We start from the raw sequence: 23,191 nt of genomic DNA, 5'->3' as shown, positions 1-23,191 counted from the left end.
GCGAGCTACTAGTAGGTGGCCGGGGCCGACGGGAGGAGAGCAGCACAGCACAGCACAGCAGATCAGAGGATGTCCAGGATTCATAATAAAGTCAGTATTCAAGTGTCAACACATGTCGATTTTTTATTTTATTTTAACTAAACCTTTTGATAACACGTGGACATTATTACCCTCGCTGCTCAAACCGGAAACGTAGCGTTTACTCGTAGTAGCCAGCTCTTCGGTGTTTGGTTGTCATTAGCTAAATCTGTCAGTTGGCAGCAGGGCTAACGTTAAAGCTTCCTCTGGATATTATTAGCTGCATAGCCAATAATGTAACAACCTAATATATTTGTGCTGTTTGGGTTAAGCGTTAATGAGGAAACCGGCCACTGACTGAACGAGCCTTTATTTATTTAACGTGTCTTTACCACATCGACCGTTTTCTGTTCTCATACTTCATGTATCTGTGTAATGTAAACAACTGTGTGATAGGCTACTGTAGGAGTCTTCTGCTCTAATGGCAGCTGTCCTCCGTTTCCAGATGTGTTGGAGGAGCCGGGCCTTTGTCACCGGCTGGCTTGTGCTGTTGGTCCAGCTGTTGTGCTCACAGGCAGTGCCCATCAGTATGGACAAGACTAAAGTCAAAGAGCCGGAGAAACAGCCCGAAGAGCCTCCAGCTAGTGTGGTGAGAAGACACAACACATCCAAAACCTCCCATATGTGTATAATATAACTAACACAGCCTAGGTAGGTGGCTTTAAAGGGATCCCACAGGTGTAAGGACTAAGCATGTCACCAAACTCAAAATGTATTTATATAGCACATTTAAAAACAACCTTAGTTGCCTAAAGTGCTGCACAAGTGCTAGCAATATAGATAAAAACAGCATAGACCATCAACATAGAGTAACAATAAGATAGGGCAATAAGAGCAATTATTAAGATAAGGTAAAACAAAACAAATAAAAGCTATACTAAAAGATGAAAATAACCATGTCAAGTTTTAGTCAAGCTTTGAGAATAAGAAGTTATATTATTTTAAAAACTTAATTAATTTCTGTTGTTTTATATCTTAATTTAGCGTATCCTTTTTTTTGATTACACAGTAAATGATCTATCAATGTTCAGAAGTGAATCAGCATTTGTAACTTGTGAGTTGCAGAGGTGATACTAGGTAGTTTGTCCCTGCTATCAGCTGCTTCATATTAAGTAAAGGGATATGTTGTGCAAGAACAAAAGAGAGCTCTCTAACAGCACCTGGATTAATTTAAATGAGAGCTGGTTGAGCATCTCATTTCACTACAATTAAATTACCTCAATCAGGCACTCCACATAAAGCTTGTTATCTCTTTAAAATCTGTTTTATCATCAGTACAACAGTGCCAGATGTTGTAGCTTTGCATGTGCACAGATTGAAGTCTCTACCCTCTTGTTAAATATTGACATAGTGGCCCAGAAGCCCTTGAACTAATACCATGTAGATTCTGCAACAGTTTTATTGAAGAAAAAGTAAGTGGTCTTCAATCACACAACAGCTGTGGCAGTGTGGCAAATTACAGTTTATTGGCACTCATGACATAATCTGTCATCTCTACATCTAACATCTGGAGAGAAGATCTATTATCTTGGTCAGCAGATGTGTCTGCCATGAAAGCAAAATATTATTACCCGCTCAGTTTTCGATACATCAGAGTACTGAGGTATTAATGATAATAAAATGCTGTCACCAAAAGTAGCATAATAAATATATATATACCTTTTTAAAAAGGTGATGTAATATATTGCCTATTCCCTAAAGTTGTTAAATTACATTCATTTTTTGTTTACATTTTACAGGATACTGGACTCCACTATGACCGCTACCTCAGGGAAGTCATCGATTTTCTCGAGAAAGATCAACATTTCAGAGAAAAGCTCCACAATACTGACATGGAAGACATCAAGGTATCCTGCTTTCCATCAGCCCAATATGTGGGATGTGATCAATCTTCTGGGGATATGATGATTTCTTTTTTTGGGTCCAGTCTATTTTAATGAATTGTATATATAATTCATTTATCTACTTATTGCATGTGCTGCTCTAATACTTTCTGCATAATTTACACAGCAAGGTAAACTCGCCAAAGAGCTGGACTTTGTCAGCCATCACGTCAGAACCAAACTGGATGAGTTGAAGAGGCAGGAGGTAAACAGACTACGAACCCTGATCAAGGCCAAGCAGGATATCGAAGGAGGGAATGGTATGTGCTGTTCCTTTTGATTTATATTTAAGATAAGATGCTACAACTTAAATAAGTAAATCATAAAATAATACAAGGGTAGTGTCTTACATATGTTTTTGATTGATGTCATCCATTACTCCCTGAACAGATATTGCAGTGGACCACCAGGCTCTGCTGAAACAGTTTGAGTACTTGAACCACATGAACCCACATACATTTGAAGTGGATGACCTAGATCGGCTCATCAAATCGGTAAATCTCCGCCTTACTATAAATTAAGAACATGCATGCACTATCCACTAAGAAACACTTTTAGTTTCATAACTGAGCAGCGCCACCCACAAAGCAGATGGAAAATACGCAGAAATATTGTGTCTTGGCTCGGCAATGGGACAATTGTTCTGGACAAAAAACATTTCAAATTATTCTAAAAATACTTGCTTTTTTGTTGCATTTTTTTGTATTATCCTGGTGCCTGTCTCCATGTTAACTAAGCGGACTTGTAGTGGGAATGTTGTGTATGTAGAAATATACGTGTAGATGATAGTTTCTACATGGACACACTCCACAAAACCTACATTTGTTGTTGCTGTTGTGGTCATTAAAAAAAAGAAGCTAGATGCACAAATTTCCTGTCAAATTAAATATATTAAAATTTATTTCAATTGATCCTGTGGTCAAATCAATACAGTCAATATGTTACATGGAAAACTGTATTGGACTGCAGTCACTTCGCTCCAGCTACAACAGAAATATCAACAAGCCAAAGATTTAGATAAATCTTAACGTTAGTATAACTTAACTAACAGTCTTTTTTTCATAAACCATGGTATTTCCACACATCTGATTAAACTTAATTTTTGGGGGAGCCTTCAGTAATGGTGCAGGTTTAGCACTGGAGTGACTGGGAAGCTGCAGACTCCCTCTTGTCCCTAAAATCGTTTCATCCCATTCCTACTCCTGACATAGTGAAGCACTGCACTAGAGACTATGAAACATTTAAGTTAAGTTGGATTACTTTGGTTTTAAATGTGTTTGTTCAGTCAGTGTCCAGAATGAATTTACTAATCACAGTGTGCACTATGATGAATTGCTTCAAATCCTTGCAGATAGATTCTAATTTAACATTAAACGATGGAAAAGTAAGGACTGCCTGAGAAAGATAGTAGCATTATGAAATCTCAGTTAACACTTCAAGGGTATACACTAAGTTTAATTACCAGGTGGTCTTGAAATAAAATGATTTGTTGGTCCATTTCTAACATTTATATATATTTTTTCTGTCCCTTCATCAAGGCCACCAAGGATCTGGAGAACTACGACAAAGAAAGGCACGAGGAGTTCAAGCGGTATGAGATGATGAAAGAGCACGACAGACGGGAACACTTGAAAACGCTGGATGATGACGAAAGAAAGAAAGAGGAGGAGCATTATGAGGAACTGAGGAAGAAACACGCTGACCACCCTAAAGTCAACCACCCAGTATGTATGACTCAGCTGTTGACATCATCTTTCCAACCCATGTTGTGTTGCATCATCATGTAGTCCAGCATTAAAGGAGAATTCCGGTCATTTTCTAAGTAACACTGTACAGCTCTAGGTCCCAGAGTGCTGCCATAAGAAAAAATCTGAGACAAATATGTGCAGACCGGACCTAGCTCTCCTCCTGCTAGCTGCGCTACTCTGCAGTTAAACAGCGAAGTAATGGGGGCAGTTCTTCTAACCGCGACTTTGGCCTCTATATAATGCTCAAAATATCACTACACATGCTTTGCAACATTCACCAGTTCCTTACCACACAACACTGAGTTTGCACTGCAAAAAATACTCTGTTAATATTAAAGAGCAGTGTTAACATGTGTTTTCATCACGTACCTCTGTTTACTCTAGCTTCCTGGTTAGACCTTATTAGTCGACTGTCGAGATTGGGACCGTTTCCATATCTACAAAGACAAAGATGTGAGGAAAACATGGATTTAGGAGGGGGAAAAAAAGATTATATGCATATAACTGCTTTTTTTTTTTAGAAGAACTGCCCCCATTACTTCGTTGTTTAACTGCAATGTTGCGCAGTTAGCAGGAGGAGAGCTAGGTCCGGTCTGCACATATTTTTCTCAGATTTTTTCCTATGGTTGCACTTGGGGAACTAGAGCTGTAGAGCGTTACTTAGAAAATGACCGGAATTCTCCTTTAACTCATGTAAAGGAAATTAAACTGTGGTATCTACATGGTGGATCTTGCAGTTTTTCACATCCACATTTATTCTAATGATTCTGGTGTGTCTAATGTGATTTTGCAGGGCAGCCAGAACCAGCTGAAGGAGGTGTGGGAGGAGGCCGACGGCTTGGACCCTGAAGACTTTGACCCTAAGACCTTTTTCAACCTGCATGGTAAGATCTTTATCATCTGGCAGCTGTTGAAGACTGAGGCGATGATGTCCAGTCATTCAGCACTATATCATATATACCGTCTAATATAACAGAAAGTGTGTCGTTCTTCCTTCTTTACGCTTTATGCAGATACGAATGGAGATGGCTTCTTTGATGAACAGGAGCTGGAGGCACTCTTCACTAAGGAGGTAAAAGCCATGGCACCTACAAATGTGTAATGTAATGATGTGGTGACAGTGCACTGACTGTTGGCCTGTTGTGATTTCAGCTGGAAAAAATCTACGACCCGACCAACGAAGAGGATGACATGGTGGAGATGGAGGAAGAGAGGCTACGTATGAGAGAGCATGTTATGAATGAGGTACAATAAGTTAAACTTTGCAGAAAAGCGTTAACAGAAAATTAGACAGCATTACTGTAGAGATATTTGTTTGGTAATTATAAGTTCAGAAGATTAATATCATAGAGTTGATTAAGTGTAGCCTATAGAAAATTGCAAATCATTAATCACCTTTTTAGTAGCGCCACCAATGCAAAAGCAGTGATTAAAGCCATAGCTTCTTTAATAAGACGGTTCAATGAATGCATAAAAGATAAGCTCGGTTTGCACCTTTGCATCAACAGAGGCCTCGCTTTTTTATCTATTGTCTTGTATAATTTAGATAAAAGATCTCTGCTCTTTTCTTGCTCTTAGGTGGATTCGAACAAAGACAGGCTGGTTTCTTTAGATGAATTCCTTGTTGCTACAAAGAAGAAAGAATTCCTGGAGCCAGATAGCTGGGAGGTGAGACACAACGTTAATATTACTGGATAGTACCGGTAATTCAAAAATGAAAACCATTTGATTAAAGCAGTGACAATAAAGATATTCTGATTGTGATTAATTTACCTTCCACTTTGTGCTGCTCAGACCTTAGAGCAGAACCAGGCCTACACAGATGAGGAGATGAGGGAGTTTGAGGAGCATCTGGTGCAGCAGGAACAGGACCTCAACCAGAAGGCCTTTGACCTGCAGAAACAGAGAGACGAGCTGGAGAGACAACAGGAGCAGCTTAATGCACAGAAAATAGAGCTGCAGCAGGTAAGCAGTGGAAATACTTAAAGGGATAGTTCAACATTTTCATTTTGTCTGTGCATGTTGTTTTGAGATCAGTGAACACAATGGAGGTGAACAGTACAGGTCCCCTGTCCCTCATCAAACTCATCAAATACACAATCCAACAACTCCAAAACGCTCTCGTGGACAAGTTGTGACCTGCACATTCACCACGCTATGAGATAATCATGTAACATTACGAAACAGAGTCGTTTTCCAGGCAAATGCAGCCAGAACGGCATTCCAGACGCAGCTGCTGGGCGGAGTGATTTCAAAAGCACGAGTATTTCTGAGTATTTGCTTCATGTGTCGTAATGTTACATATTTATACATGATTATTTCGTAGCGTGGTGAATGTGCAGGTCACAACTTGTCCGTGAGAGCGTTTTGGAGTTGTTGGATTATGTTTTTTTAGTTTTGAAGGACAGGGGGACCTGTACCGTTCACCTCAATTGTGTTCACTGAGCAGCTTGCGTCTCTGCCCCGCGGATCTCAAAACAACATGCACCGATAATTAAAGGTAATGAACCTACTGCTATGGCTATAGGGATTATGGCAATAGGCAAATTTTCCAAAATGTTGAACTATCCCTTTAAACACAGACAAGAGGTTAACACTAAAGGAGAAAACAACAGTCCCTCTGTAGAAGACACTAGATATTTTCTTTGTAGGTGGAATCTCGGTGTGACAACATTTTCTTAACCAAAATTTAATTTCCTTCTATTATCTTGATGCTTTTTTTAAGCTATCAAATGCCTTTGGCTGTCCACAGTTACTGTGTGCACTTTCAAAATGAGAGAAAACCTTAAATAAAACTCTATTGTTACAGGCAGTGGAGCACATGGAGCGGCTGAAATCACAGAAAGTGGAGCCGCCTCCAGAGGTTCACGGTGAGTGTCGATCCCACCCTTGTGTTTGTCTTCTGACAGTTGTTTGATGTTTAGAGACTGAGCTCTGAGAATCTTAAAATCCATCTTTGCCACAGGTGAGGTAAACTTTATCCCAGAGGAACATCCAGCGGACGATCAGGTGCATCCTGAACAGGACGTACAGCTACAGGGGCATCCAGCCGCACCACAGGATCCCCACGATACGAATCAGATTCACCACGAACAACAAGACCAGGCCCAGCACGGTCTCCCCCAGACTCACCACGATCTGCCCCCAGGCCACCAGGAAGCCGCACAAGGCCAGCATAATGCGCCAGTATAACAGTTTTGTCTGTAACAGACTTTCGCAGCTACTCCACTCCACCAGCGTGCAGAGGAGCAGCCCCCAAACCCACCCACCCCCACTTTAACCAGCATGACTTGGGGGTTTGGAGGACACTTGAGATGAAGCAGAGACAAATTCCTATTGAATGAAAAAAAACAAAACAACTGTAATCTTTGGATTACGTAACAGAATTACAAGAGTAAAACGACCAACCAAGGACATGCATCTCAAAATGTGCATACTTAGTTGTGCTTAATTACATTAGACGTGATAAAGAACGTTTGATAATACAATTGTTTAAAAAAAAAATCTAATTTTGTTGGACTTTCTTGACCTGCTGGTTGCTGTTGCAAAGTAGAAAAACCTCTATAAAAGACATGCCACTGGCTCCACAACCTGGAGGTTTGACACAAGAGCCTGTGGGAAAAGTTCAGTGCAGCTGCTGAGGGGAAAAAGATGTAAAAAATTAGTTTTAATGTTTTAATTTTGAGTTAAAAGTTTCTGAAAATATCTGCAAACATTTTAAAAAGACATTTGTTTATATGCGTGACTTGTGGGGATAATGCATTTCACTGGACTTTTATCAGATGAACTGAGTGCAAGATTTTTCTACCATTGCATTCAGTGTAAAACAGCAAGAGGCACTACTGTAATTTTATCCAGTGAACAGCGTTTCGATGCCCTGATGGAAACCATTACACCTAAAAAAAAAAAAAAAAAAAGACCAAGCAAAGACTTATTAATGCAAACAAACAGGCACAGGAATTTATAATCTACAAGGCTTCAGTCAGGTCTGTGTAGAAAAAGTTTTTTTATTTCCATATTCAGCTGCCAGCGTCACCAAATATTCAGATCTCAAAGCATCCTCATGGTTGCTGACAGTCTTTACGTATTTCAGTGAGAGAAAACATTTTTGCTACTTTCTTAATGGTTCGTCTGGTTGCTGTTATATTGTGTCAGCAGTTTATCTATCTTGGGACATTTTCATTTTTGTGTGTGTGTTTAGTGAGATTTTCTCAACTATAGGAAAAGTTTTGCTGCTGTTAATCCTGCAGCTGTTTAAATGTAAGTTAGTGGTTAGTTACAGTATGGTGGGATGTTTCTGTACTGCCATACAGAGAGCGCACATGTTGAACCTCTGAAATAACAAATCTTTTACACTACACAAATGATGGGCATTTCAATTCTGTGATATTGTTCATACACAGCTGTGGGTGTGTGCTGTTTATGAGTTGATGGTATATGATCATGATTTGTTGAATCAAACCATGATGATGTTGTTGAGCTCAATTTACAACAGAGTAATTTACTCTGGTGCCTTTCATCACACTAGTGTCAGACATCAGCGTATTTTGCAAAAGCTGCTGGATTTGGATTTGTTAAATTAGTTCAGTTAATTAAAAGATTTCATTAAAATAAGGGTGAAGCCAAGTCAGTGTCACATTAAGAATAGAGCAGATCTTTTTTTTGGTTTTTATTGTATGTTCAAGTCAAAGTCAGCCGTAATGAAACTCTTTGAATAAGTCCCTTTGCACTTGAGTTCCCATCAGCGTGTTTGGCAGCAGATGTGTGTGACTTGGTCCTAGTTTTGAATAACATTGTGTGTTTTTCCCACGAGCGACAGATTTGGTGTAACTTTCAGGTTGCTTTTTTTGTTTTTCTCTCATGTGTTGTTGTGGTTTCTTCTTCCAGCTGGCAGACTGTGGCTATGCTGAGCAGGTTTTCTCTTACTGCCACTTTTTACTGAAGACTTTGTTTGCATCTAGTTGAATAACAGCTCTGCCTTACTGTGGTTTTACTTCATACAAGATTTCAACATGGAATACATACTTATCTTTTTTGTTTTGTTTTTGCAGTGTCTTTTGTTTTCTGTGTGCCAAGTGTTCCTTGGAAACGATACTGCGTCATGATTTGCACAAAACATACAGGTGGTGTTTCTGATCGCTTGCTGCTGGATAAAATATTAATTTGATGATACTGTTCACCTCATTTCAAGACAATAAAATAGTTACGACATTTCAGTTTGTGTAAAAGATCACTTGACTACAACGAAACCACCGTGACCTGTAAATACACTGATAATTAAAATAGCAGAAACTAATAGAACACAACTTTATTGAAACAGTCTCAACCAATAACATCAGCGTACAAAGAGGTGATGGCGCAAGAGGTGACTGGGGTAAAAAAAAATAAAGAAAACAAAAAAAAACAAAACATTAAATGCCTTTATGAGAATCATAAGATCAAAAGGGAAAAGGTGACCGACAGCACAGGGCAGAAGAAAAAATCATTCTCATGGAACTAGATCGACAGTGGCAGGGTATTTTTTGCATTTATTTTGTACAAAAAATAAATTAATGAAATCTTTCAAGTTTACAGGAATATCTATTTGTTGTTTTACATCACACAGACATGCTGACAATCCTACATGTGGTGAAGTTCAGCATTTTGTGTTAAAACATTAAGAGGATCTAGACAGACCAAAGCAGGCTGACTCTGATAAGTAGGCCAGGAGTTAAAAAAATAAGATTACCAATGAGAAACAAAATGTTGTTATAAAAGTGAGCTGGGGCGAACACATTCAAAAATCCTGAATGTTCAACGTGGCGCGACTCGACCGTCCTTTGAATCCTTTAGGATCGCATTGCTTGAGCGTTACCTCGTGACAAACCGCGAGGTCCTTGGGCAGCTCCCCGTTTGTAGCCTTGCTGATATCCCTCCTTGAAGAAACAGGAATTGAATATAATGAGCCTTCCTACTACTATGAAAATGCAAATCATTTGAGAGGCAATGAATGAGATGTCATATTTATGAGCTTTTTGGTGCATGAAGTAGTTCATAATGACTTGAACCCTTACCCGCTGATAGGTGTTGTTCGAATAGTCTCGAGATGTGTTAAACTGGGGTTGACCATAACCACTGCTGGGAGCGTTTGAGAAAGGAGGGCGATAGCCTTCATATCCCCCTGATGACAAATTACCAGTGTCAGTGCAATGAATCATAACGTCACAGATACATTAGGGCTGCACGATTCTGGGAAAAATGTTAATCATGATTTTATTGCTTAGATTTGAGATCATGATTGAAAATGTAATTGTTAAAGTCCCCTTAAGTTTTGGTCATTTTAAAACCAGCACATTAGCAATGCACCTCTGGAGGGTGGGCGGGTCGCACCCCACCCCCCACTTGCTGACAGCTGGACATTGTACAATTACAGATTCAGCGCGTTTAGCGTAAAACTCCACACTGGGATTCGATCCCAGACTGGAACATAGTCCTTGGTCACGGTGCAAGCTGCTCTACCAGGTGAGCTATACCTGTTATACCTTGACAGCTACACCGACCTGTCAAGGCTTTCACCTCTGAGCCAGATGCAGAGCGGGGCGGGAGCTTGTCTCCCTGAAACTGCCAGTTTGCGTCTACCATTGGTTCACAGCAATTTGAAGGCAGAAAAACTCAGAAATGCAATTTTGTACTTCTTTCCCTGCTACTATGTGCTCTAACATCAGAAAAATGCCACAGGAACATGTGAAAAGCTCAAAAAACACAACATATTTTCACGGGAGTGGGTCTTTAAGCCCTGTGACAGGGTGGCAAGTGTGTTTTTTTGTGATGGGGCCGATAGGTAACAGATTAATAAATGGAGTAGTAGAATTTAGCAGGTGTGATTCTGTACTGCCTTGCATTAGATCAATGTTAGAAGTTGACTGGAAATTTGAAAATACGACTACCAGTAATCAAGTATTATTACAAAACATTTACTGAACATACAGCTACAGCAGAGTCTAACTGTGCGCTCACACCAAAAGCGTCCAAAGCTTCAAAAACACCGGAAGTCATTCATTTTCCATTCCACTTCAGTAGCCCAGGTGTTTAATATGCTAAATCATCTTGGAGCTCAGGCGCTTATAAGAACCAGGCAGGTATTTGCAACAGGCTACTATTTATTTTTGCAATGACCAGCACCAGACCAGTATTTACAAAGAACAAGGAGGTCACCGAGGAACAAAACTAACACACTGTACACAACCCGACTGTGTTACACACAGTGACACAACTGTCGTCTTCACTGCCATCAGCTGCCACTGTCAGCCCACACACCTGGGATACCAATAAACAGCAATCGGCACACAATCAACACACATATGGGCGTCCACACAACCACACGGACACACACACGGGCACACATACAAGTGCTTATACTTATTCAAGTAGCTTGAATAGCTTCCTCTGGCTGGTTCCTGCATTTTGAAGCTGTGAATGCTTCAATATCGCCGATGCAAATACCAGTGTAATTCATCGCCCGGGTGTTTAATTGAACAGGCGTTTAATATGCTGAATGAGGTCGGACCCCCGGCATTTGGTCGACTATTTGGTCATATACAATAATCGATCCGTCTCCATTGTTAAAGTTTAGCCTTACTTCTCAGAGTTTCATTTTGACATTCAGGGGTCATGGAAACGTGACGCTCTGCCGGCGGTGCGACGTTTGGAGCAGAGTGAAATCAGACGTGTGTGAAGGATAAATCCACTGGTTCAGTGTTAACCATCTCTGCTCGTTTACGTAAACAGCCTCTCCTTCGTGACATGTCCCGCTGTACTCGTGGCTCAACTTTAATGACAGTTGTTGTGTTTTATCTCGCGCTCCCTCAACGCTGCTGTCTCTTTCGAAAAACTAAAAAAGGCTAAGGAACATTTGGAGACACTTGAGAAACTCGTAGAGCAAAATAGGAGCATGTGTTTGTGATGCAGCTTTAGAAATGAGATTGCATGTAGGTGAGTCGATTTTTTTTAACAATTTATAGTGCAGCCCTAATATACTGTTCATGCATCTCTGTAAAACATAATTTGATGCCGGTACCTCTGAATCCGTTAGAGGAGCCCCGATATCCGTTCATCATGCCTCTTGTGTTCCTGGGTCCGCCCCTGGGCACGCCCCTGCTGTTGTAGAAGGACTGGCCCGACTGTCCAAACCCTCCACCTGGAGACGGCTCCTCGTGGCCTCCTGCTGGGGGCAGGACCTGCTCTTGGGGTTTGAACCCACCTACAACTGGACAGCAGCAAACAGAACAGAAGACTTTAAGTCGAAGGTACACCGATCAGTTGTGACGCTCCTTGACACATTTTTTTTTTTGGTGCAGACAATCCCATTTATACAGGATAAAAATATATTTTAGGGCATCAGAGGCTGGATTTTTCAAAGTTGTCTGGATGTAAAGGTGAAGCCAAACAAGGTCAATAGCTTTTCCAAGCCCATGTAAACAGCTTGGACCAAATGCACACCACCAGTCGCTCACCTGACTGTAAAGTTTCCGGTGCAATGTCAGGCTGTTCGACGGTGCTCTCCGATTGGCTGCTGAAGCCCTGTCCATAGCCACCAGGGAACTGGCTGGGCTGCTTCAGAGGATCTGGTTGGCCTTCGGTGACTGGAGGTACAGGTGCATTCAAATTAAATACCTGGAGAGAGAAAGAAAAGTTGTCCTTTAACAACATGATGTCACAGTCACAGCCTGAAGAGAAATGGGAAATGAGGGAGCGTTTCAATCACTGCCTGTTCAGATGGCGCAGCAATAATTAACCAGTGCTTGTACAAACAAGTAGTGACCCTGAAGCTTTTTTTTAATGCTGTTGTTGAAGTCCAAACATGTTCACTGTTGTTTAATAACCGGACCCAGATAGAAAGCCTACCGCTTGCACTGACTGGAAGGGTGCTGCGTTGACATTGATGCCTCCAGTGTGGGTGGGTTTGGAGACAGGTGGGAAGGCAGAGGACAGGGAACATGGGGCAGGGGACTGCTCAGACGAAAGAGACATCGAGGCCTGGGGCGGGAGGAAGGAAGGAGGGGTTTTGAAAAGCAAGGAAACAAGGATTGTGGAGAGGTCAGTGCGAGTGATGGGCTCTTTGTGTGTTTTATTCTTAAAAGCTCCCTTCTACCTAAATACCATATTTAAAAGAATAGTTCACCCAAAATTCTAATTGCACTCATTATCTACTCACCCTCATGTCAGTAATCGCACTGACACCGGCGCAAATCTCGCGAGATTTGGACAGACCAGGAAGAGGAGCTTCCGTTACAAACAAGCTTGAAATATAGACTTTTTTTTTTTTTTTCGGAACAATTTCGCATTTCGGGGCTTCAATACAAGACGGACATTACATACGAGCACTATGGAGGTATTTGGATGTTTTTTGGTGTGTCTTTTTGTTACGAAGACAGTTGGTATCCATTTGCAACCGTTATATGGACATGCACTGCTACGCCGTGACCCCCTGTAACTCAGAGAAGCCACGGATAATCCGAAACTTCTCCCAGCCCTTAGTCGACATGAGGGTGAGTAGATAATGAGTGCAATTTCAATTTTGAGTGAACTATTCCTTTAATAACCCTCTGTAGTAGACGTTAGATAACATCATGACATGTCAGAGAGCATCACATCTAATCCACATAGCGGTACTCTTAAAACACGGCCCACATACTACAAGAAATAGCCTGAATAACCCTTTTTTATAGCTTAACTTACTTGTGAGGATTCCTGTGGTCCTGACACTACGCTTGTTTGAGGCAGTCTGGACTCTGAGTGGGCTGTGTGGAAGAAACCCAGAAGAAAATCAGACCGACCATAATAAATATAATGTGAGAGACTGTATTTCAAGTAAAAAAAAAAAAAAAGTAAAATGACCCGGTCACTGACCCGAGGGGCAGCCCATCTGCTGCAGGTCAACCGTCGGCACTGGCTTCATCGGCTGGGCCGCCACGATGGCTGGGTCCAGAGCCTGGCCGTCAAACTCCAACATGGAGTCCTGAGATGACAGAGAAGAACAAATGCACTGAGTCATGGATTAAATTCTCTGACAATGTGGTACTTTTTTTTTTTTTTAAACTGAAAGATCCTGATTCTGTGTCCTACATAAGCAGCATTTGCCGTGTTCAATGCCTAGAGATGAGCTGCTGATTGAGTGAGACTGGCTGAGTCAGTTTCATCTTTCACAATCCTCTTTTATTTCTTTCATTTACTTGGAATTTCTTTTATCTTATTCCATTTTTAAATCTGGTCTCCTTTGATGTCTTGTCTTGTATTTTTTCATGTCCTTGTTATTACTTCTGCTCCCAACGATGTACTTGACCTTCATCTCCATGTGAAACGATTTAACTAAATGACTCAATTAAGTATCTCGGTGTCTGTATAACGAATTAAGTTTCAATCTGTTAGGGAGAGTGTCTGCTGGACTTTCTCACCTGCATGAAGTTGTATGTTCCTTGCATCTGGGCCATGAGGTCTTGCACTGCCTGCTTTCTGACCACCGGGTCGGCGGTCGGAGGGGGAGTGGCATGGTTCACAGTAGCGGTTGGTTCTGGAGCCAGCTGGGCAGGGGGCTGGTGCTGGAGGGAATTCACCATCTACAGGTACATGTAACCGTCATATTAGAGTATAATATAATACATACATTACATTACATACATTGGACCCCAGGAAGAATAGCTGTGGCTTTGCTGCAGCTAATGGGGATCTTAATAATAAACAAATAAACAAATACATAATGATACAAAGGAGTAGTAGTAGTGCTATAGTGGTGGATACCTGAGCCTCCACTGCCCACTCCTCCACTTGGTCTTTCTCTGTACTGCTGTACGCAGTTTCTGGAATGAACTGTCTGTTTACAAACTAAAACACAAGGCAAAAACACTGAAAATTAAACACGGCAGAAACAACAGCAGCTGATTTGTGTGATTTATGGAGCACGATTTATGCGCCACAAATAGAAATCTCACCTCTGTGGTTTCCACTTTAATTGGCTCTGTGTATTTTTCAGTAGCTGTTCCTTCTGAGGGGAAATGAAGCAAATATTAAAAAAAAGAGCTTTTCTTAATGGGCTACAGAAATATCTTGTCTTATACAATCTACATACAGTCTTCTACAATATTTTTTCTCCTGTGTTTTTAGTTACCAGGTTCTGAGGGCGGCTGCTCCACGGCCTTCGACTCGACAGCCACCACGGCCGGCTCCTCCCGTTCCTCTTCCTGCTCACAGGTCCCGTTCTGGTGCGTTTGTGCTCTGTCAAAGTAACCACTCTGCAGCACTTTGTCCAGAGTGTCCTTCAGTGACTTATCTGGAACAAAGACCGTGTGGAAAGTCAGACAATATAAGCACTCTTCAATGATACAGTCTCTGGAGAAACGCCCTCACTTTCTGTACTATTCATTGTGCTGACAACTTAAAGGGGAATTGCAGTTTTTTTACAATCTGGATCTTATTTCTAGCATAAAATACGATCATTTACTCACCCAGATAACTTCATGTCATTACATCATTACGAGTCCTTCTGACGAAATTAGATCCCGTCGATATACTGTATATCCATATCATGCAAGTCTATGATGATAAGCTAGTGCTATTCCCCTCTGAGTCCGGGGTTAGCTGTTATCAACATCCGGGGTCTGTAGGTTGACCTACTAACCTCCGACCTGGATGATGTCATCTCTGAACGCTGCACGGCTCATTCTGATAATAATCATTCTGCTTCGGCATTCGGGTCCATTTTTAGCTCAACTAGCCAGAGCTTTAGTGAGTCAGAGATGATATCATCCAGGTCAGAGGTCAGTAGGTCAACCTACAGACCCCGGATGTTGATAACAGCTCACCCCGGACTCAGAGGGGAATAGCACTAGCGTATCATAACAAAATATTGGTGAAATGAACGAGTTTCGCAGCAGATAATGTGTTATTTAGAGGCTGCATTCCACTGCCCTGTAGACTTGCATTATATGGATATACGCGGCTCTCAGCTGGATCTACTTTCATCAAAACTACTTGTAATGACACCAAAGTTATCTGGGTGAGTAAATGATCGTATTTTATGCTAGAAATAAGGTCCAGATTGTAAAAAACGGAAATTCCCCTTTAAATCCAAACAGATGAAACGTCACGCAATAATCCATTGTACAAAATGAAAAACTGTTTTTAGAAAAGGATGACTATCTTATTAATTGGGTCTTAACGGTAGTGAGGCTAGACCAGGGGTCTCCATCTCAACACTTGCAAGCTCACAAGCAGTGGATTACTGTCCATTTTACAGCAACTCACCCAAAGGCTCAGAAAATATGTAGCATGCACAATTGATGCATAATACAAACCTTGAGCAACACTGAGTGAATCTACTCCAAATGTAATTTAATCCAGTACAGATACCCCCAGGCTAGATGGAAGCCACTTTGAGTAAAAAGGTACAGTCTATGAAAGTCTACTTGGAGTTTGCCAAATGGCAATTAAAGGGAGCCTGGGAGCATGACGAAAAGAGGAGACAAAAATGAAACCCTTTGGGCAGAACTCCAGTCAGACTCCGACAAGCTCAGACTTTAAATCTCATAGAGTATCTGAGGAAAAGACCTGACGATGACAGTTCACACATGCTTCTCATCCAATCTGACAGAGTTTTTTTTGGATGATCTGCCATGAACGATGGGATTAACTGCCCCAAAGCAAGGTGAGCCAAGTTTACAGAGACTCGCCCAGGAAAATGCAAAGCGTGGACTGCTGCTACAGCGATTCCTCCATATATTAACTGTGTTTTGTGTAGTAGGGGATCAAAAGCCATCAAACTACTTACACGTGGTCCCTGCCACAGCCTTGTCTCGGGCCTCAAGCAGCTCCCACAAGTGTAGTGAAGCCTCTTCATATTGGTCAGTCAACCTGCAAGTTAAACATACGGTTTGCTTGATATGTTATTCTTGCATGAAATAAAAAATGCACGTATTCATATTCACAAATCGTAACATATCTTATACCATATATCAAACAGTGACCTCAAAACCCACCTGTTCTCCATGGCCTTTGATTCTGTTTAAATTAATGTCTTTTAATCTGCTATAATTTATTTTATTGACTATTTTTTATTAATGTGCTGTGCTTTAAATTGTTTTATTGGCTTTATATAGTGTTATTTTAATGTATTGTATTTTAATTGTGTTTTGTTTTATGTACATTTTATGTCTTATGCCGACTGTATATTTTATGTTTAATTTTGTACAGTGCTTTGGTCCACTGGGTTTTTAAAGTGCTTTATAAATAAAGTTGGTATGGTATGGTATAATTAGCCTCGTAAACCAGCCTCTCCCGGAAATGCATTTCATTTCATTTCACAGGGAGGGTCTGGCCTCATTCATGGCACTGAAACCCTCAGAAGGCCGAGCCAATCAGCGTCGCCACTCAGATTTCTGTGATTGACACAGCACATTGGCCAATCGGGGACCGACGTCACTACACTGCGTGACTCTTACCACAACAAACACGGCGGAGCTATCTAGCAGTAGCAGCCTAAAAACAGCAACAAGGGAAGTTCTTACTGAAATATCATCATCCATTACAGCAATTAAACAAGAGCAAGAGTCGGCGCCTGTTGAGTTTCTTGAAGGAAAAGACGTTTTCGCTTCTTCCAACTGGATTCGGCAAAAGTTTGATACACCAACTTGCTGATTGGCTGAATGGGGCTGTCTGTCAACGCTATTACTCCCGCCCACCCCATACGCTTACAGGGGGAATGAGGCCAGACTCTCCCTGTGAAATGAAATGAATTTCCGGGAGAGGCTGGTTTACGAGGCTATGGTATAATTAGTGTAGGTATAAATATTTGTGGCACTGAAATATCGCAGACATCCTCGCACCTGATGTCGTAGTTCCTATCAGGTCCCACCAGTTTGTAAAACTCGTCGAGGGATGTGAGGTCAGCGTCAGTGAGCAAAGGGGAACCGGAGGCGTCGGGTCGTTTGAGGTCCTGCCGGACGCTGTCATCTCCCAACTGGTCCAGTAAAAACTGAAGCTCCAGGACCGTCTTCAGCCGCCGCTGCTCCAGCTCCTCTCTCTGCAGCTGCTCGCGTCTCGCCGTCTTTTTCACCGCCTTTTGAACCTGGACACAAACGGTCAACAGCGCATTTTGTGTCACGAGGTTTCCCCAAAACAAATCACTCACAACACCAACAAGTTTCATCCATGACATTGCAGCACTTTGTTCTGAGCAGCAGTCTAAGATATTTTAAGCCATACTTTGTTATGAAATACTGCTTTTTTAGCCTATCCCTGGAGTACGGTATGAGTTATAACAGGTTATTATTGGTTAGCAAGATCTCAATATGGAATTTGGAGGTTGCTAATGCTGTAGTTTTCCAAATTAACTAAACTAAATGTAATTTAGAAACAACATCATAGTGATGAAACCTTTAACGTGTTGAGTTGTCAGTAACTTATCAGACTTGTTGTGACTCGGGTCTCACCTCTTGGCCCAACGCCAGGAAGCTCTTCTGCAATTCCCGAGCAAACTCAAGGTTGTTTTGGATCTCTTGGTACTTGGTCAAAGCGTCCTTCAGGCACGCCAGGGAAAGAAAACTGAGATTAGTGTATCATCATAATTCAGCAGATAAAGATGCATGATTTTCCAGAACACTATGACACTGGTGAGATTCCAATAGAGAAAAGAAAAACAGAATAATAACTATGTGTGTGTTAGTTGTCATTTATTATCATAAAAAAGTGTACACGACTGTTGAATTCATTCTGCAGCAGACTGCAATAAAACAGCAGCTGTTTGTCTTATCTTACCAACTGATCCTGATTCAATATTCCTCCCTTGTCCTTCTTATCCTGATAGTCGTCCAGTTTGGACTGTAAGAATATTGACAAAAGAAATGCATAATTAAAGGCTGACATAAAACAGAAAAAAATAGTGAGATTAAACAACAAAAAAGCGCACATTCTTGGGTGAAACATCATCAATTCTAGTCAGAGAAGATAAAGACAAAAGGAAGCACGACACACAGAACTGCTTTGTCTTAAAAATGTTGATCTTGATATCAGAATTTAGACGAATATCTAAATGAAATGAATAACTGTAGAAGATATTTTATTAACAAAACAAATCTCTCTCCAATCTCACTGATATAAAATACCTGATCTAACCTGTTATCTATATTAGCATCCATCATGATTATGTCCTATCATATAAATGACAAATAGGAGAAACATTTTTTCATTTTGAACAAAACCACAAATACCTTTTTCTTTTCCATGTTGCGAACCTTCTTGTCGATGACACCTAGAAACTGCTTCATGGTCTCAGAGTGACTTCCATTACCCAAGTCTGGAAAGGCAGACTGGACAGCATTGTTGCCAACCATTGCTGAAGGCATCTGTGGGGAGAAATGTATTAAATGCAATTTAAGGAGATGAACAAAGATGGAACAAATAACTAGGCAAGAAATAGTGATATATTTTGGAAGCAGTGCACATGGTATGGACTGCTCAATGACAAGGCTGACAAACTGGGAATATGCATATCATTTTATAAAATGATTGTTGCTCTTAACAAGATAAAAATGTCAAGATCTTTTTTTTTTTAGATTAATTAATTCCTATTGGAGCTGTCAGATTGATTAATTGTGTGCGTGTGTGTCCTTGACTCGAGACTAAAGAGACATTGAATTATAATGACATGTTTCTTTGTAAATGTTGTCATCATTAACCAGTGTTTGCCGTCTGGGTCACCTGCCAGCTGAGGATGTTTATAAACTGATCTGATAGTGAGACTACCCAGGATCGTTATACAGTTTATGTAACGTGAGTGGGTGCTAGTCTGGACATTGCTTTTTACTAACTTAATGTCGTCTGGGGAGAGAGGTGATCATTGGGACATTGAAACTGGGCCAGAGGAAGTGAAACCAAAATGAAAGAGGAAATCTGCTCCTATAATAAAGTAATGGCTAATGGGGACCCTCATAAATAAACAAATAGACAAAGACGATTTAAAGTGATTATAGTAGTTACACTAACTTGTCTCCTTTATTCTTTATTCAGATCCCCATTAGCACTCTTACTGGGGTCTGCATGTATTACAGAAACATGGCATATCACAAACAGTATAATAGATTTGGGGTTTATTAAACTATTTTCTATATCTTTTTGTTTCCACATTTATGTGAAAAATAAAAACGCCAGTTTATGTAGCTTGTGTGCACCATCTCCCTGCTCCATCTCTCCATTAGATTGGGGGTCCTTGGCCTGAAAAATGTCTAAGACCCCTGGTATAGACAATTTGATTGCACAGTGGCCTAATTAACTAACCCTAATTTACAATTTTAGGAGCGCAAGCAGAAAATTTAGGGGTGTAAATCAACTTGCAAGCCAAATATTCACATTTCCTTTTCATTCATGATCCTCATACACATTGGCCTGACTGACACCTGTAGTGACAGATACCAGATTCTTTAAGTTGCCCCTTCCCTGTTTCACCAGTGTTGGGGGGGGAAAGGTAAATTTACTGGTTGCACATGCGCAAGTAGATGAAAAATGTACTTGCACTGTCTCAAATTTTAGGAACAAAATGCCCACATTTAGGAGCAGTCTGGATCCCTGCACTGAAACAAACGTTTCTAAAGAAAAACCTATATGGTTGTAGTTGAGCGGTTATAGCTAGGGAATAGACATGTATGAGGACGTTGAACTGAAAACCAGACAAGAAGGTTATTATTATTATCAGAATCACAAGTTAAAATGTCGGCCCTCTTATCAAAGTTTAAAAAAAAAAAAAAAAACCTTTAGCAGCTCGGTTGTGGAGACACCGGCTAACCTCCGCTAGCATAACACAAAACCGAGGCTAAGTCACACATTTACGGGCCGTTTAGTCGCGTTAAGAGCCCGGTGTGGCTTCCTCGTTAGCAGTCTAGTGGTTTATATTCTTAATATTGAGAGGTTATCATTATCTAGCTACATCAAACCACTTTAGTATTTGTAAGCAGGGAACAACTGCTCCTAATCTCCCCTCTCTCCCCCCTCCTCCTCCTCCGTCCGTCCCCATTGTTAGCCGGGGAAGCTAACGGCGGCTAACGCTCCGACTTAACCGGAGGTCAGTCAGCCAGTCAGTCAGTTAGCATTAGCGCTACATCGACAAAAACAACAAAAAACACTAACCCAGCTACGATTTATTCATATAAAAGTAATGTGTATCTATGATGTTTTTTTGTTTTTTTACAAATCCATGTAACACAAAGACCCCAGGACGCTGCGACAACTCGTTTTTCAACGCCAAAGCAAAGACGGGTTTTTCTTTTTTCTTTTCTTTTTTGGTTAAACTGCCATTTCATGTCGTGATACTGTTGATCCGTACCTTTATACTCTTTGTCTTCAAAGAGATCCCCTTCCTCGGATTCAACACGAGCTGTACGAGTGTGGTCCGTGTCTTTTCTCTCCACTGATGTTTTTCTAGAAGGATGCTGCTGCTCCTCAGGCTCACGCACCGGCCAATGGCTGATTCCTGCTGCTGCTGCTGCTGCTACAAGGACCCCTGGCTGCTCCCTGCAAGACTGCCTGAGAGGAAACATATAGATAACTAACTGGTCAATTAACAGGTGATCACATCCTCCTTCTACACTGCACTTAATTACAAATTGTACAAAGATAAAATATATATTTAGTCCGGAACAGTTTTTACCCCACAGCCATGAATAACCACACTGAACAGTGAAGCAACCATGATTAACAGATATTTTATTGTAGCCTACTTATTGGCCCTGGCATAATAGCCTATGTGCTATTTTGCTGTGTGGTCAGTGGATGAATGAGTCAGTGAATAGATGCTGAGGTGAGTTTGTTTATTCTATTTCGTCTTTTATTCTTTTTTTATGAGTCTGCATACTGACCTGACTGTGCACCTTAATTACGTTACATGCATGTATAATGACAATAAAGTAGGCTATCTTACAAAGATATTACAAACATGAAACTGTTAAAAAAATAAATTATACAAAAACATGTTTCAAAAAAGTTGGAGGATGAGGAAAAGTAGGTTGGAGAGTGGAATAACAACATAAGCATAGCATAGAAATACATTCATGAAATAACATTTCTGGGTGTGATTGTACCTACTAGATCAAAAAAATCTCCTGGAAACCACATATTAAACATGTCAAAGCAAAAATAGCAAAGACTACTGCAATTTTGGGGAAATCAAGACAAATGCTGGACTATGAATCACTACATTCTCTGTATAATGCACTCATACTGAGCTATCATATCTGAGCTACTGTGTGGGTATATGGGGTAATACCTACCAAGCCAATTACAGCTATTATTTCACTCAAGGTCCATAGGCAAGACGAACAACACAATGGAGCTACTGTTGATGTTGGTCAAACTATTATATAATTTGCTGAGGCATCAAGCCGACATAAATCTACACATAAGGAAGTGCAGCGTTAAGGGTGCTGACATGTGCATTTACAAACATTTCGCTCACACCCAGCCATCAAGGTCTCTAAGTAAAATTCTCAATGCATCATTATAAGCAACCTGCATGCTTTCTGCATGCCTGCATAGAAAGAGTTTATGAATTGCGTGTGATTGTAGATCATAAAATCTCCTGGAAACCACATATTAAACATGTTTAAGCACAAATAGCAAAGACTACTGCAATTTTGGGGAAATCAAGACAAATTCTGGACTATAAATCACTACATAGCCTACTTTGTATAATGCACTCATACTATATCTGCTACTGCATGGAGATATAGGGTAATACCTACAAACCCATCCTACAGCCGTTATACACATTACAAAAATTAGCAATAACACTGTAACAATAACACTGGATATCTTGGCCATACAAACTCATTATTCATAAAGGCACACACTCTGAAATTCACTGATCTGGTTAAACACAAGACTGCACAAATCATGTACAAAGCAAGACACAACCTAGCCTACTTCCGGGTGATGAAAAGAGGGAAGAGGGTCCTCTAGTCCCATTAACTCTCCATAATCACCTCTGAGCCAACACAGACCATTTATATATATATGGAAATCAAAGTTAAATCTTAGGATTCATTATTAAGTTCACTCAAACTTTATGCAAACTCAAACTTTATAGCACTTTTCATACTTTGCATGTTAAAAAACCCAACCCCTCACACACTCACTCAGACATGCACACACAGCTGCAAACACAAGCTCTTTGAGATATGGCTTGGCACTGAGGATTCAGGTGAGGAAAGTATTACTTTAGTCAAACAGTCTCCACAGTCACCAGATTTTAGTCCAATAGAGCTTTGACCTTTGGCATATTCATGCAGCCAATGAATCTGCAGCAACCATCATCTCAATATGGACCAAAACCTCTGAGGAATTTTTCCAGCACCTTGTTGAATCTATACCTGAAGAATTGAAGCAGCTCTGAATGCAAAATGGTCCAACCCAGTGATGGTACAGTAGCAAGATGTACCTCATAAAGTGGCCAGAAAGTGACTT

At 40.8% G+C, this 23,191-nt stretch overlaps 2 protein-coding genes and 1 long non-coding RNA gene across 4 annotated transcripts; 2 read left to right on the top strand and 1 right to left on the bottom strand.

Moving 5' to 3' along the window:
- nucb2a (nucleobindin 2a) lies at positions 1-7,665 on the top strand. 2 transcript variants are annotated; one of them, XM_083969252.1, is made up of 13 exons: positions 1-90; positions 524-667; positions 1,818-1,925; positions 2,089-2,221; positions 2,352-2,455; positions 3,500-3,685; positions 4,503-4,593; positions 4,723-4,781; positions 4,862-4,954; positions 5,288-5,377; positions 5,504-5,674; positions 6,519-6,579; positions 6,675-7,665. In XM_083969252.1, exons 1-13 carry the CDS (start codon positions 70-72, stop codon positions 6,899-6,901), a joined length of 1,488 nt encoding a protein of 495 aa, XP_083825378.1. In that variant the 5' UTR covers positions 1-69; the 3' UTR covers positions 6,902-7,665. The 2 variants fall into 2 exon arrangements, with proteins under 2 accessions (XP_083825378.1, XP_083825377.1); XM_083969251.1 differs by lacking the exon at positions 1-90 and having other exon boundaries at positions 491-667.
- A 1,337-nt stretch (positions 7,666-9,002) lies between these two features.
- caprin1a (cell cycle associated protein 1a) lies at positions 9,003-21,198 on the bottom strand. The gene is made up of 17 exons (XM_083969250.1): positions 21,057-21,198; positions 18,949-19,083; positions 18,497-18,559; positions 18,172-18,258; positions 17,566-17,807; positions 16,512-16,594; positions 14,853-15,014; positions 14,677-14,729; positions 14,486-14,569; positions 14,143-14,304; positions 13,598-13,706; positions 13,427-13,488; positions 12,593-12,724; positions 12,202-12,361; positions 11,766-11,954; positions 9,763-9,869; positions 9,003-9,624 (listed from the first exon to the last, which is right to left on the bottom strand). Exons 2-17 carry the CDS (start codon positions 19,081-19,083, stop codon positions 9,538-9,540), a joined length of 1,917 nt encoding a protein of 638 aa, XP_083825376.1. The 5' UTR covers positions 21,057-21,198; the 3' UTR covers positions 9,003-9,537.
- LOC310984128 lies at positions 12,664-17,137 on the top strand. Its single transcript, XR_014595287.1, has 3 exons — positions 12,664-12,784; positions 14,117-14,310; positions 14,849-17,137. It is a non-coding gene; the product is annotated as an uncharacterized lncRNA (long non-coding RNA).
- Positions 21,199-23,191: the final 1,993 nt, after the last annotated feature.

This window comes from Trachurus trachurus (genome assembly GCF_905171665.1).
Source record: "Trachurus trachurus genome assembly, chromosome: 3".
NCBI lineage: Eukaryota > Metazoa > Chordata > Actinopteri > Carangiformes > Carangidae > Trachurus > Trachurus trachurus.
This window is presented reverse-complemented; position numbering and strand designations above follow the sequence as displayed.